This window comes from Gamsiella multidivaricata (assembly GCF_025024155.1).
Source record: "Gamsiella multidivaricata strain RSA 2152 chromosome Unknown BC939scaffold_61, whole genome shotgun sequence".
Lineage (NCBI taxonomy): Eukaryota > Fungi > Mortierellomycota > Mortierellomycetes > Mortierellales > Mortierellaceae > Gamsiella > Gamsiella multidivaricata.
In genome coordinates this window covers 71,084-83,734 of record NW_026251769.1, presented here as the reverse complement: position 1 = coordinate 83,734, position 12,651 = coordinate 71,084, and the positions used below count along the sequence as shown (strand labels likewise).

At 47.4% G+C, this 12,651-nt stretch overlaps 4 protein-coding genes across 4 annotated transcripts; 1 reads left to right on the top strand and 3 right to left on the bottom strand.

Moving 5' to 3' along the window:
• Positions 1 to 207: 207 nt before the first annotated feature.
• On the bottom strand, positions 208 to 1,158 carry BC939DRAFT_263852 (uncharacterized protein). Its single transcript, XM_051551086.1, has 2 exons — positions 529 to 1,158; positions 208 to 402 (listed from the first exon to the last, which is right to left on the bottom strand). Exons 1-2 carry the CDS (start codon positions 875 to 877, stop codon positions 263 to 265), a joined length of 489 nt encoding a protein of 162 aa, XP_051409302.1. The 5' UTR covers positions 878 to 1,158; the 3' UTR covers positions 208 to 262.
• Positions 1,159 to 2,942: 1,784 nt separating this feature from the next.
• BC939DRAFT_460144 (uncharacterized protein) lies at positions 2,943 to 4,445 on the top strand. The gene is made up of 6 exons (XM_051556833.1): positions 2,943 to 3,234; positions 3,322 to 3,531; positions 3,615 to 3,759; positions 3,876 to 4,106; positions 4,198 to 4,328; positions 4,424 to 4,445. Exons 1-5 carry the CDS (start codon positions 3,050 to 3,052, stop codon positions 4,240 to 4,242), a joined length of 816 nt encoding a protein of 271 aa, XP_051409301.1. The 5' UTR covers positions 2,943 to 3,049; the 3' UTR covers positions 4,243 to 4,328; positions 4,424 to 4,445.
• Positions 4,446 to 6,899: 2,454 nt separating this feature from the next.
• Positions 6,900 to 8,728, bottom strand: BC939DRAFT_520859 (uncharacterized protein; the record flags this gene model as incomplete). The annotated part of the gene is made up of 2 exons (XM_051561205.1): positions 8,266 to 8,728; positions 6,900 to 8,183 (listed from the first exon to the last, which is right to left on the bottom strand). Exons 1-2 carry the CDS (start codon positions 8,695 to 8,697, stop codon positions 6,900 to 6,902), a joined length of 1,716 nt encoding a protein of 571 aa, XP_051409300.1. The 5' UTR covers positions 8,698 to 8,728.
• Positions 8,729 to 11,185: 2,457 nt separating this feature from the next.
• On the bottom strand, positions 11,186 to 12,598 carry BC939DRAFT_505745 (uncharacterized protein; the record flags this gene model as incomplete). The annotated part of the gene is made up of 3 exons (XM_051560706.1): positions 11,186 to 11,551; positions 11,644 to 11,754; positions 11,840 to 12,598. The coding sequence occupies 3 exons, from the start codon at positions 12,596 to 12,598 to the stop codon at positions 11,186 to 11,188; spliced, it is 1,236 nt and encodes a 411-aa protein (XP_051409299.1).
• Positions 12,599 to 12,651: the final 53 nt, after the last annotated feature.

Genomic DNA, 12,651 nt, shown 5'->3' with positions numbered 1-12,651 from the left:
TCTCGCTTGTCCTCCTCTCTTTTTTTGTTTGTCTATTTGTTTATTTACACGACATCATGTCAAGCGCATCTCATCTCTTGCCTTCATTCCTCCTTCATCCCTGCCGAACATCATTACTCGCCATTACATCTGTAGTCGAGCTGCCCCAATAAATATCTTTTTATTCTCTCTCTACAGCGCGTGCTCCTCGCCCCGCTTAGCGATCTCTGCCCTAGCCTTTCCCTGGGCTTTTCGTTTGGCGTCCAGCTGTTCTCGAATCCGGTTAATAGTAGTGCCCTTGTTTTCTTCTGCAAGTATATCCAAAAAGACGTCCATGACCAGACTTCATGTAGTTCTGTGCTGTTGAAAGGCTAGGCGGGATCGTACTGCGACCATTCTTGTCCAGCTCTGCGTTCTGGACGACTATATATGAAAACATACAGAAGGGAGCATGAATGAGCGCTAGGGCGAACGAAAGAACAATAAACAAACATACAAATGGCAAACAGCAAACGACACGGATATATAATGCACAGAGGGTTGATCTACCTTGTGATGCTCCTTCAACTCTGGGAATCGTGATGATACGCCTGGAAGCGGCAACGGCAACGGCACCGGTTGTGGGTCCCACAATGCCGTTATCATCGTCGTCGTCGCCACTGCTATCGTCGTTATCGCCATTATCATCATCACCGTTGTTGTTGTGGTCGTCGTCATCACTACCGTTATCCCTGACTGACGCTGGCGAGGTGACTTCCAGGGCCTGTGCGATTGCCCACTCTGTCGCATTCGCGTTTGACGGCGGCGTAGATGGCTCCCAGGGCGGGGGGTGGCAGTCGCAACATGTTTGACGAATTCGATAACACGCCAACTTGTCCAATGTAACCGACGTCCGCATTAACGCGCCTCGCCACCTCCTTTTGGAACATGCAGTTTATCGAGAAGTCCGTTATTCGTTCAGCATCCACTGCGTAGTCCACCTTGCTCTTGTCCGCACACAAACTTTTCCGGTATCTCCAGCCAGGAAACATATAACATATTGATATTACTATTTCCATCGCTAGAGTTAACGCTACTACCACTACCACTACTACTACTACTACTACTACTACTACTACTACTAGTTGGTAGTTTTCAACGTAAAGGCATTTAAACTACAAGGACACCACTTTCGCATGACGCATGAGGATATACAACACTACAGAGTCATGGTTACTTGCCTTGAAGTGCTCGATATGTGACCTATATGTCTCCATTGCTTTCAGCGCAGATTTAGGCGTCCTGAGAAGACCCTTCAGAACGGCTTTCGCCGTTTGCCTTCTTGCTTCTGCGGTCTGCTCAACCATGCTGTCTGATGGAAGGATTCCTTGCTGAAGAATAGGGATTTTTAAGTTGTCGAAAAGAGCCGGGGTAAGCGAGACGAGCAGAACTACGACCACGACTGGCAGTGGGCTGTGGCGATGAAGATCCTCCGCGGCGCCGTTGCGAATATGTTGGTGGCCTTCTACCCCGTGTAGTTGTCTGTGCAGTTGTAGCGGTCGAAGCGACGGTAGGGATCGGAGGTCCACATTGCTCTTTCGCCGGTGCTGATGCTGGTGCTGGTGGGGGCGCTGGCGCTGGTGGAGCCTTGTTTGACAGACAGCGCCGTCTCTTTGGACGGTCCTACTGAGAGGACGGCTGCATATCTGAGGGGAGTTGAACCTGAGAAACAATCTGCAGTATATGTAACTCCTGTTGCTCTGGCTCCTGCGGCGCCGGTCTTTTGCGGGTATTATGAGGCATGACTGGCGGGTGGGTGTGCTTGAAAACTGATGCAGGGATTATTGGATGGTTGGATTGAGTGGTTGGCTAATTGACTGTTGATCGGTTGGGGAGTTAGGAGAAAAGGTGTGTGTGTGCAGGCATGGGAAGAAGCCAGAGAAATCAAAAATCAGGTCCAGACAGGCTAAGTCCGTTTTTGGCGATGTCCGGGGATTCACTAAAAAGACCATTATAGTTAATTTCCGTCGTTGTAGCATAAAAGAAATCAAGCGGCCAGCGCACCTTCTTCTCTGTCCACTAGCAGCCGAGTGTTTTTTCCTACCCCCTTAGAATTGCCAAGAGTCGACCGCGGCAAAGACTAGGTGAGTTAGTCAACATACAGCTACCATACAACTACTCTCATAAAAAGGGGCACTTCCCCATCCATAATCAGCTCCAACTATACTCCCACAATTCGTTAGAATCTACTCGACGCACTCTTCCTAGTCATGGCACATCACTGCCAATTGGTTCCATCAACGGATGACCCTAATCAAGCCATTCCACAAGCCCCGGCCAGTCTACTTACTATTCAGCCGCATTCAAGGCTTCGGTGACAACACCGTCGAAGTTAAAAATGACATCCTGAATAGTGCTTTCCAATGCGATGATATCCAGCCAATCTTGATCGAAATTTGCAATGCTTTAGACCGCTCGAACTATCCCATGTATGGTGGGTTCTTGAGGGCACTGCTTGACCCCCGGACAAGAGACATGGATCCTGCGCAAGAGCCCTGAAGAGAACCCTATCTCATTATCTCTCGAAACGGCCAAGACTATTCCTCGAGCCATTGAGATTCCTCGGATCATAATCGACTACTGCATCCGAAAGGCTAAACAAGAAAAGAAATTCCACCTTGTTTCACCAGTCCTGGGTTCATTACGTGAGCTTGTCAAACTGCAGAAGCTTTATACAAACCTAATTCTCACTACTCTTAGAAGGTTGGCTTTCATCCCGGTTGAGAATGAATCCAACACCATCAAGGAGGCGATCGTTGCTCATCCTCTCAAGTCCCCTTGGCCGTTTCGGAAGCTTGACACTCGATCGATCTATGCCTGCCAAGAGGAGAATCCGGTTTTCATGTCAAATTACATTCGAGAGGATCCCCCCAATCCAGAGGATCCCCCCAATCCAGAGGATTCCCCCAATCCAGAGGATTCCCCCAATCCAGAGGATCCCCCCAATCAAGACGATCACATCAATCAAGACGATCGCCTCAATCAAGACAACCGCATTTTCAGCCATGACGTCTTTGAAGCTTCATTTGACATGCTGTGGGAGGTTCCCGAGCCTCAAACTGATCACGGCACTTCACGGCCGTCTTGGCTCCGTATACTCATTTATACAATTCTGTTCAAGTGCGAGATCAGGCCCAAGGTCGAGGTCAAATGCCATGACTTTAATTCAGAGATGTTGGACAACCCTGCTATAAAAGCCCTTCTCGAATATAAGTGGTATGGTGTCGCTGCGAAATGCTTTCGAATATCTTCTATATATTGGCTAACCATACCTGTGCCTTGATTTTTGTCCCTTTGACGTAGGAACACAATCGGTCACGCTTACTGGCGTGTGCGATTCTACTCTGAATTCATATTCTACATGCTGGTGCTGGGGGCCGTTACCATTCAAGTGTATGGCAGGATTCCGCGAGTCTCACTCTTCAGTGCTTACATTGCCATCATTGTGATGGCTTCCGTGTTCTTGATGCTCAAGTGCCTCCGATTTCGCCGTAATCGTTTCAGGGATTTGATGTACGTCGCGTCCCCAATTATGTTGCTGTGTCTTCATATCGTCTCGTTCTTTTGAATAACAATGTTTGTTCGTCTGGTCATAGCTCCCTATACGGTGCCTTCGAGGTTGCAGTGTTTGTGCTCCCGCTAGTAAGAAGCATTATCCAGATTTTAAACATTGTGAATATGGATGAGAAAGGCGACATTTCATTTCTCAGTTTCTCCGTCTTGGTTATCTTCCTGCGCTGTGTAAGGCCTTGAAAATTCATACGAGTCTTTGTCCATCGTATGCTTGGATTGTGGTGGTAATGATTATTAACGATATTAATTCTTCCTCTTTCTCTCTCTACCCTGTTATCAAACAGCTATCCGAGCTTCGGGTCAAGAAGAACATCGGTTACTTTGTCACAGTCATTCTCGAAATCGTAGGCCGAATTCGTCTCTTCTTCCTGCTCTTTAGTGTAGGGATAGTAGCATTCGCCCTCGCAATCCTCTACTTTCTCCGTGGTTGTCCTATTACCGACTGTGGTGGATTGGTGGATACCAAATTCTTAAAGGCACCCCTCTGCGCTGTTTTGATTACCTTTTTATTCTTGGTTGGTGCATATCGCTTATGTTTTCTTTGATTTGCAGCTTAACAAACACTGAGCAGTATTTTGTTGATCTGACCTTTTTCTCTTTTCTCAGTCTGGAATAGACTGGGTTATGGGGTTCTGTTGGGGATGTCCTTGAACTAGAGGGTCGTAGCTGGGCCTTTGATTTGATCATGGTATTCTATGTCATATTGATGTCCATGATTTCCCTCAATATACTCATTGGTAAGTCTCTTTATTCTCTACCGGTTTTGACCTTTTGCTTTCCATCAAGCTGCAACTAAGTTGTCGTTCTGTGCCATAGTGGTATATTCGTTTAGCACTGATGAATGACGGATTTCAAGACGCAAAGAGGACGTCGACAGCTGCATGGATGCAATCCAAGCTAAGATATATTGAAGAAGTAGAGTCCATCACATACAATATCCCAGGTACGCTTTACTATGTCGCTCTTACTGATGTACAAGGGTATGGATGCTCTGCATCATCATTCACATTTAAGGTGGTGGAGGATTTACGACAAAAAATTTGTTTACATCTGCGGCCACGTTTAATAGGTTTTCGGAATTCTTATAGACGGTTGCTCCCTGGCGTGATCTACTACACTGCGACACTTCAGCAACAGGAGGACTATGAGAAGTGCTTTCAAAAGGAAGAGCTGGAGAAGCAACTTGAAACTCTGCTGGTGGACTTCGCAGACGTCAAACAGATGTTGTTATCTCAAGTTCTGACTGCCGCACCTTCAGGTGCTTGAGTCTTTTTTTTTTTTTGCATCAATGTCTTGAGCAATGCATCCTCCCTTTAATATTCTGATATCAATGCACTATATGAGGTTGGTTCCTTTTTACATGCGCCTACTAAAGTCAGTTGGCGACTGGGGTGAGCTTTGTTGATTCTCTTTGTAACAAGGCCGAGAGAGGAAGCTGTCACAGGACTGGGCCCCAGGAAACCCTAACGGGACTAAGCGTTGGTTGACGGAGCCTTAGATACCAGTCTCACATGCCAACAAGCTCTTCAACCGGACCGTGCCAGCCCTGTTTAACCTATAAAAATGCCCCTCGCTACCTGTTAATAAAGCACTCATTCTTACCCTGACTTCCTGACTTGAGTTACTGTTGCTGCACTCGAATTATGTCAACACCCATGGGGGCCATCACTCAATCGTATCCGTTCATATAATGTCACTCCCTATTATAAACGCTGAATCAATTCACTTAATGCATTAAAAAAATATTTGTCCTTGGTCCGCGCACTAACCATGGTGGCTCACAGAACTTTTTCTCTAAAAGATACTAGCCTCCCTCAGTTCTTAAAATCGGTACCGATGTTGAAATCGTTGTAGACCTGCAGCGAGGGTTAAAGGGAGTAGTGGAGCCATTTTGTGTAACCTGCGCATCGTGAAGCATCGGTTGCATTCAGTTCTTGAGATTTTATCGACTTGAATTTCTTCAGCCCTCCCCACCCAAACGAATCCTCTTCACTCTCTCCTGAGTCTTGATATGCCCCCGTTCCGCAACTTTTCTCGCCATCAAAAGGTCCCTCGCGTCCGTATGCTGGAAGAGCTAACACGTCTTGAACTTATGTTGTTCCTGGACGCGAGTGAGAAAGATTTCAAAATAACTCCCCTGTTCCTGAAAGTCCTATACATCAAACAATTTTTTTAAACCAACCGATACCTTAACCCACGGAGCTCTCCAACCCTGGTCAAGTCGTCGATCTATCGAGACGCGGTGTTGTGCCAGGACAATGGACGCATCTTTCAAGAGGCCCTTAGATTGATACCTCAGCAGTTCGATTATGTGGTCAAGGTTATCCAGGATCACCCAGTATTTCAGCGTCGGGGCAAGAAAGGCCAGAAGGATGTCTCTATCCAGCTCAAGGTTGCACTTCACCGCTTAGGCCACGATGGTCGCTGTCTTCATATGCAGCAATTGCCCGTGTCTTGGGGGTGACTGAAGGAACAGCGGTCAAGTATACACAGCGGTGCATAGAAGCGCTGTGTGCGATCATCACCACGTTCATTCGCTGGCCGGATACAAGGAGGAAGGTGGAGATCAAGGCGCACTTCTCGATGAAGGGCTTTAGCGAATTGATTGGAGTCATCGACGGCACCTTGTTTCCCTTCTACCGCGTGCCATCGATGGACAAAAACAGCTGGGCGACAAGAAAGGGCAACTTTGCCATGGACGCAACCGGTGTTTGCGATAATCAAGGAGCATTTATCTTCTTCTCAACTGAGTACCCTGGCAGCAGACACGACTCGGCAGCGTACAAAGACACGGACCTATACCTCTTCAAGACACGATATTTCGTTGGAGACGAGCACATCGTTGGCGGTGCTGCGTACGGGTTATCCCCCACACTCATTACGAGCTTCAAGGGGACCCTGACGCCCGAGCAGATAGGGTTCAACAAAAAACTCAAGCATAGTTCCGGATTACTCAAAGGGCGGTTTAGATCCCTTAGCAACCTTAGAATTCACATCGACAGCGCCGCGAGTGTTCATGAAGCAAGCATGTATGTTACAGCATGTGTTATCTTGCACAACATTCTCCTAAGATCTGGCATAGATGATCCATTTGAGCGGGGCAGAGAACGATGGATGATAATTGAAGATGCTTCGAGAGTACACACGAATGATGAAGATAGGGATAGCGATAGGAATAGCGATATAGTAATAGCGATGACGACGAGGACCCAACGCCCGCTCAACACAGACAAAGGCGAGAGCAGGCGCTTCGCAAACGACTCAGAATTATGGCTCAGCTTTACAGCCACAATAACAGCAAAGATACTTTATTGCTCGTTAGGCAACTTCTTTGATGGGCTTTTTGGTGGACTTCGATTACGCATTCTGAGCCATGTCATGTCTGCTTCCTGTTTCATGCGTTCAACTTCTGCTTTTGCGCGTTCAACTTCTGCTTTTGCGCGTTCAGCTTCTGCTTTCACCAACTTCAGTTGTAACCTTGAGGTTTCCTGTTCGGCCTTCAACTTCCTTAACGCAATCTCTGCCTCTATCGTTATTCTTTCGTTGTCCATCTCCGCTTGCATCTTCTTCATCTGCATCTCAAGCATGTGGGTTTGCGCTTCTTGAGAGAGACGGCTGGTCTCGAAACTCCTCTCTGCCATGTCCAGCTTTCGACGTTTGAGGTCGTGTGCTACTGTAGCAACTTCAGATATGTCCTTAAGTGCCCCGATATAGTCCAGGTGGTCATCTCCGCGCCTGTTTGACTTCTTTGATGGCGCAGGTTTTGCTGATCCCTGTCGATCCTTGAGAGTGTTGCTATCCTGTTCTTCAACGGCGGCGTCTTGCTCGTCGCTCTCCTCGCTTGCGTCACCTGTTGTGTCGTACGTGCCTCGGCTTAGGTTGCCAGTAAGTTGGCAGGGCTTTCTGGGATTTATAAACCATGGCACGGACCACACGTCCGCCATGATGTAGTAGAAACGGCAAATCTGGAGGACGTTGTCTTTTAGTGTCTGGCTCGGCAAATCCCCGTTCCCAGTTCTGTAGAGAAATTGATTTGCCCTTTTCCAGACCTTCTTCATCGTCTCGATCTTGTTCTTGATCTGAAAGGCGTCAAGGTTCACAAGATTCTCCTCAGTGGAGAATTTTTTGTTGACCTTCTGGGCGATACCCTCGCGAACCTCGATCTTCGGTTTGTAGTGGTTGTTTTTCTCGTCTGGACCGTCCAAAAGTGCCCAAGTTTCCGGATCCGCAAGCAGCTCAGCAATATAGGTCTTCTGTTCTGGTGTAAAGACGTGACCTTTCCCTTTGCCTCTCGTGTCTCGAGTAGGCTTCCTTCGACCAACGGAGTTACTGGAGGGCGTATCGATGGTTGCTGAAGGGAGAATCGGGGATGAAAACGACGGAGAAGGAGATGGCATAGTTGAGGTGACAGGCGATGGCAGGCGCATGTCGTTTGGAAGTGATAAAGCCTGAGAAGGTGGTGATCGATATGTACTCTCAGCCGATGGGGGACGCGGAAGAATTTCAGAAAGTGTAGAGGGTGCTCCAGGCGGGCCTGCACGCGCACTTATTGACGCAAATGTATAAGAAGACATGGGAGTTCTATCTCGGCACTACAAAACCGGCTCCTGTTAGTCTCACAAAGCATTTGATGTGTTGCGATAGGTTAAACCATATAGAAAAAGCGCTATTTACCTGGCCCATAGAGGACTGAGCTTGGCGCCTCAGAAGGCTCTGAGTAGATGGCGGCCGCTGTAGCTGTAGCTGTAGCTGTAACTGTTGTTGTTGTTGCAACCTCTGTTGCTGTTGCTGTTGCTGTTGCTGTTGCTGTTGCTGTTGCTGTTGCTGTTGCTGTTGCTGTTGCTGTTGCTGTTGCTGTTGCTGTTGCTGTTGCTGTTGCTGCTGTTGAGCCATGTTGTCCAGTCGAAAAAAATCCTTATTGGACGCAGTACGCTGAGAATTGTAGCGTCGAGCTCGTCTGACCAACGGGGTGTCCTGCTCGGAGTCTGATACTGCTGTCGTCCTCTCCGCAACGACTTGAGGAGGGTACGGAGTTTTCTGAGGAGTGTGGGGGGGAGGAGACAGCGCCTTGTCAATTGTAGGAGATGTAATGGTATGCTGTGCCATTTGGAAGTGATGTCGAAAAGAGAGATGACAGAAGAAAGGGGAAGAGAGAAGAGGGAGAAGAGAAGGAATTTCATTGAGCGATTTCATCTTTTTCAGGCTGGACCTCGTCTGGAAAGGCGAGTTCATGCTGCTGCTTCCGATTTCAAAGAAAAGGTTACACAAAATGGCTCCACTACACCCTTTAGCCCTCGCTGCAGGTCTACAACGATTTCAACATCGGTACCGATTTTAAAAACTGAAAGTGGCCGCTCATTCGTTGTAATTTATCTTAATGCTTTCTACGGTTTCCATATCCCTAACAATGCGTCTTCTACGCACACCTCTACGGCCGAGGCCCATTCCTACGCGTCTGGTTTCCTCTTTATTAATGATCAGGTACAAGCGCCGACGTTCAAGTATCTAACACTTTATAAGAGTCTAAATGCGTTCTTTTTTTTATCTTTATTTTCTATATAAGCAGGAGTATATCCCCTCCCAGATTAATTCTTCAGTTCCTTTCACCACACAAATAAAACATTACCTTCAAACCATTTCCTTGCCTCTTCAGTTTCCGAACCATTCCAGCTCCCACGGCTTGAAAGTCTTGCCAACTTACTCTTGACCTTGATTTGTGGTTACTTGACGTGATCCAGATCTGATCCTGACGTTCTGTCAGAGTTTAGATCCGTCTAGCGTCACATGACAATTGTAAACAGTCTGGGGTGGAATCAGTGGTTTATTCGATGATTGATTGCTATATTTGAAGAGCTCCTATATACGAAGGATATGGCTAGGAAAAGTTACTCTAGAAAGTAGGCGCAGTATGGTTGTGGCTATGACATCATTCTCGAATAAACCGTTGTACCTGTTGCGCCAGGTCCGGCCCGGTCGGTGGTCTATAGAAAGAGAACGCAAATACAGTGCCACCAAGAAAGAATTGCTTGCGATTGTGTTTGCCCTGAATAAATTCCACTACTATCTATTTGTGGGGAAGACATTTTGATTCTGTACACATACCACCGTGCACTGACGTTCATACATTCTCAGCAAAATCTTAATCCAGTGATGACTGCGTAGCAGGGTACCATCCTGAACTATTCCTTTACGGTTCACTACCGATCGGGCTTTCTGAATATTCTACCGGACGCTTTGTCATGTCTATTCTCGGTCAAAACTCAAGCAGCATTCATCGACTACAGAACACAAAAGAGCTCTTGCCTACATGCATATCCTACAAAATGAGGAAACAGAACGAGGATTAGTACCTGAAAAAAGTCAGGGGAGAAACCATGCACAAAACGCATGCAATGGGTCATCTTGGTACAAATGCCATAGTGAAATCAATCCATCAAGAAGGGAAAACCTGGCCCCATATGGTCAATGACTGTCTGAATTTCATAAAACGGTGTAGAGAATGCCAACGCGTAAATATCGCACGTAAAGGCTACCACCCAATGAAGGCAATTCATGCACACTTACCTGGGGAGCACATCGCCATCGACATTGCAGGCCCTTTCGAAGAGTCTGAGGACAAAAATGTCTATTTGTTGGCTATGGTCGACGTTTGTATTGCTGGATGCATTACCAGACAAATCTGCATATACCGTCGGAAAGACTTTATTTAAAAGGTTTACTGATATTGGTTTCCCTCGCATGTTGCAATCTGATAACGGAAAAGAATTTGTAAATGAGTTAATCCGTATCATGACCACACAAATGTACATTGATCATCAATTAATAACACCATACCATCCAAGGGGAAACGGTGTGGCAGAGAATCATGTCAAGACAACATGCAATATGATTCGCAAAGAAGTCAAAGGAAATCATCGACAGGGGGATCGACACATTCCATTTGTCCAATTAGCTGCCAATATGCGAACCGTTAGTTTGCACAATTCATCTCCGTCCTCATTATTCTTCACACGCAAAACTAATGGTTTCTCTAACTACACCAACGAAGAAGGCAGAATTATGAACGAAGAACTGCTTGAACAATTACAATACATGACTGAGGTTGTCTTTCCTGCCATCAGAAAGAAATCTGAGGCGAAACAGCAAAAAAATGATCGAACGATTCAATGCATTATGAATTCCCAGATAGAGCAGAAGTAATGACTCTTGATCCAATTAAAAGAGGCAAGCCCATTCCACTATCAGACAGGACCTTCATTCCGAAGTCGATACTAAGAAACTGGATCTAGAGGAGGGAAGACACGTCTATTTATGTATCTGATGGAATTACACGTAGGACTCGAACTTGGAAATTAAAGCCTTTGGGGCACGAGAGAGTATTTTAGGGTGCGTGATATTATATGGCTGCCATTCAAAGAAAATTTACCTGAGGGTATAAAAGCTGTGGCCAAAAAAAGATCCGTTTTTCAGTAGTTTTTTTTATTTACATGTTTTTGCTGAAAAAAAGAAAAAAGATAATGCTATACAGCTCCTGCATCTGCACAATTGATATTTGTGCAAGGATGAGTAAAAGTAGTAGGAGCAAGCTGCTCTGTTATTCGTCATTACGGTCCTGGCGACGGATCCAAGTCTTAGGAGGCCAGCTCTTCGATTTTTCTGATCCCTCCGGGTGCTGCTGCTGTTGTCCATTGTTGCGTACAGCTGCATCCCGTTCGGCGGCCATTGCCTCTGAAACCACCGCTACGACCGAGTCTCGGTTGCGATCCTCGTTCGTCTCATGTTGGAGACGACGTCCCCAGCCTCGGCCACCGTCTCCATGGTTCTCTCGCGTGACCGTCTCCTCAATGGAGCCGTCGGGGTGGTGGATCTTGATGACCGTCTCGACCTCGCCATTGACGTTGCTCACAGAGTGGTGCTCGACCGTGCCATCAGGACGGGTGACAGTTGTCTGACTGAACGACTATTTGTCCAAAAGAAATAAAGATGTCAGTTAGTCGGCTATACATGGACATCAAGACTGCGAAGGGATAAGGGATCCAGTTCATTAATTACTTGCCTCTGAGCGTCCCCAGCTGCGGCCACGGGGCCATCGTCTCGAGTTCCGCTCCTTCTCTTGGTCTTGCTCATTTTGGCTAGTGCCCGAAAAGAGGTGATGTTGGTGATCTAGATCCTCATGGGTTTCATCCTGACGTTTGCGTTGCCACCAATGTCTCGCGTCCTTCTCCCAACTTGTCCCCACCTGCTTCACCTTCTCGACCAATGCTGGCACAATCTTTCTCCGCGCCGCCTCCTGCTCCCCTTCCCTGGCCTGCTCTGCCTCGGTCAGCTCACGAATCTTGGTGCCGCCCACGATGTCGAGTTCTCCCTCGGTAGCTTTAGCGTCGGTCTCGGTCTTGGAATTTCCGAGCCGTTTAAAGAAGGAATCGTCATGGGTCGTAAACAGTAGCCAGTCCAACAATCCTGGGGCGACTGAGGCCGTGATCACAGTTTTGCCCTCGTCCGGCGTGCCAGCCTTGCCCTGTGAAATCGTAAAGTCGTCTCCATCGTCCTTGCCCTTGACAATTGTTGTTGTCGTTGTTGAGGAGGAAGCTGAATCGGAGGACTTGCTAAAGATCTTAGAAGAGCTCTCGTCCTCGAGTGGGGGCAGCTCCTCAATTGTGATCCTGTACCGCTTCTTGGGACCGTCCGTTCTGAAACTCCAGGGAAACTGAGAGAAATGCTGGTGATAGCCCTGGAGCGGGTGCTGCTCAAAGTATTCCTTGCTGTTCTTTTCAAAGGCCGACATCTCCCTCGAGAGCGTCTCGAGACCGCCAAAGACAGAGGACTGCATCGTGTTGAGGAGCGAGTTCACGGTCGAGTGCAGGGCCTGGGCGGCTTGATCGATTTCTTGTTCCAGAGCGTTAGGATCCATTGTGAGCGAAAAAATGGGTCGGCTGCCGTCGTTGTTGGTGTCTCCGGACTGTTGTAGCTCCGACTCGTGGTGGTCGCTGCTCCTGTTTGGTGCCATGATGTCTTGTGTCTTCGTGAATGAACGAATTGAGAAAGAAAGGTTAAAGGTGT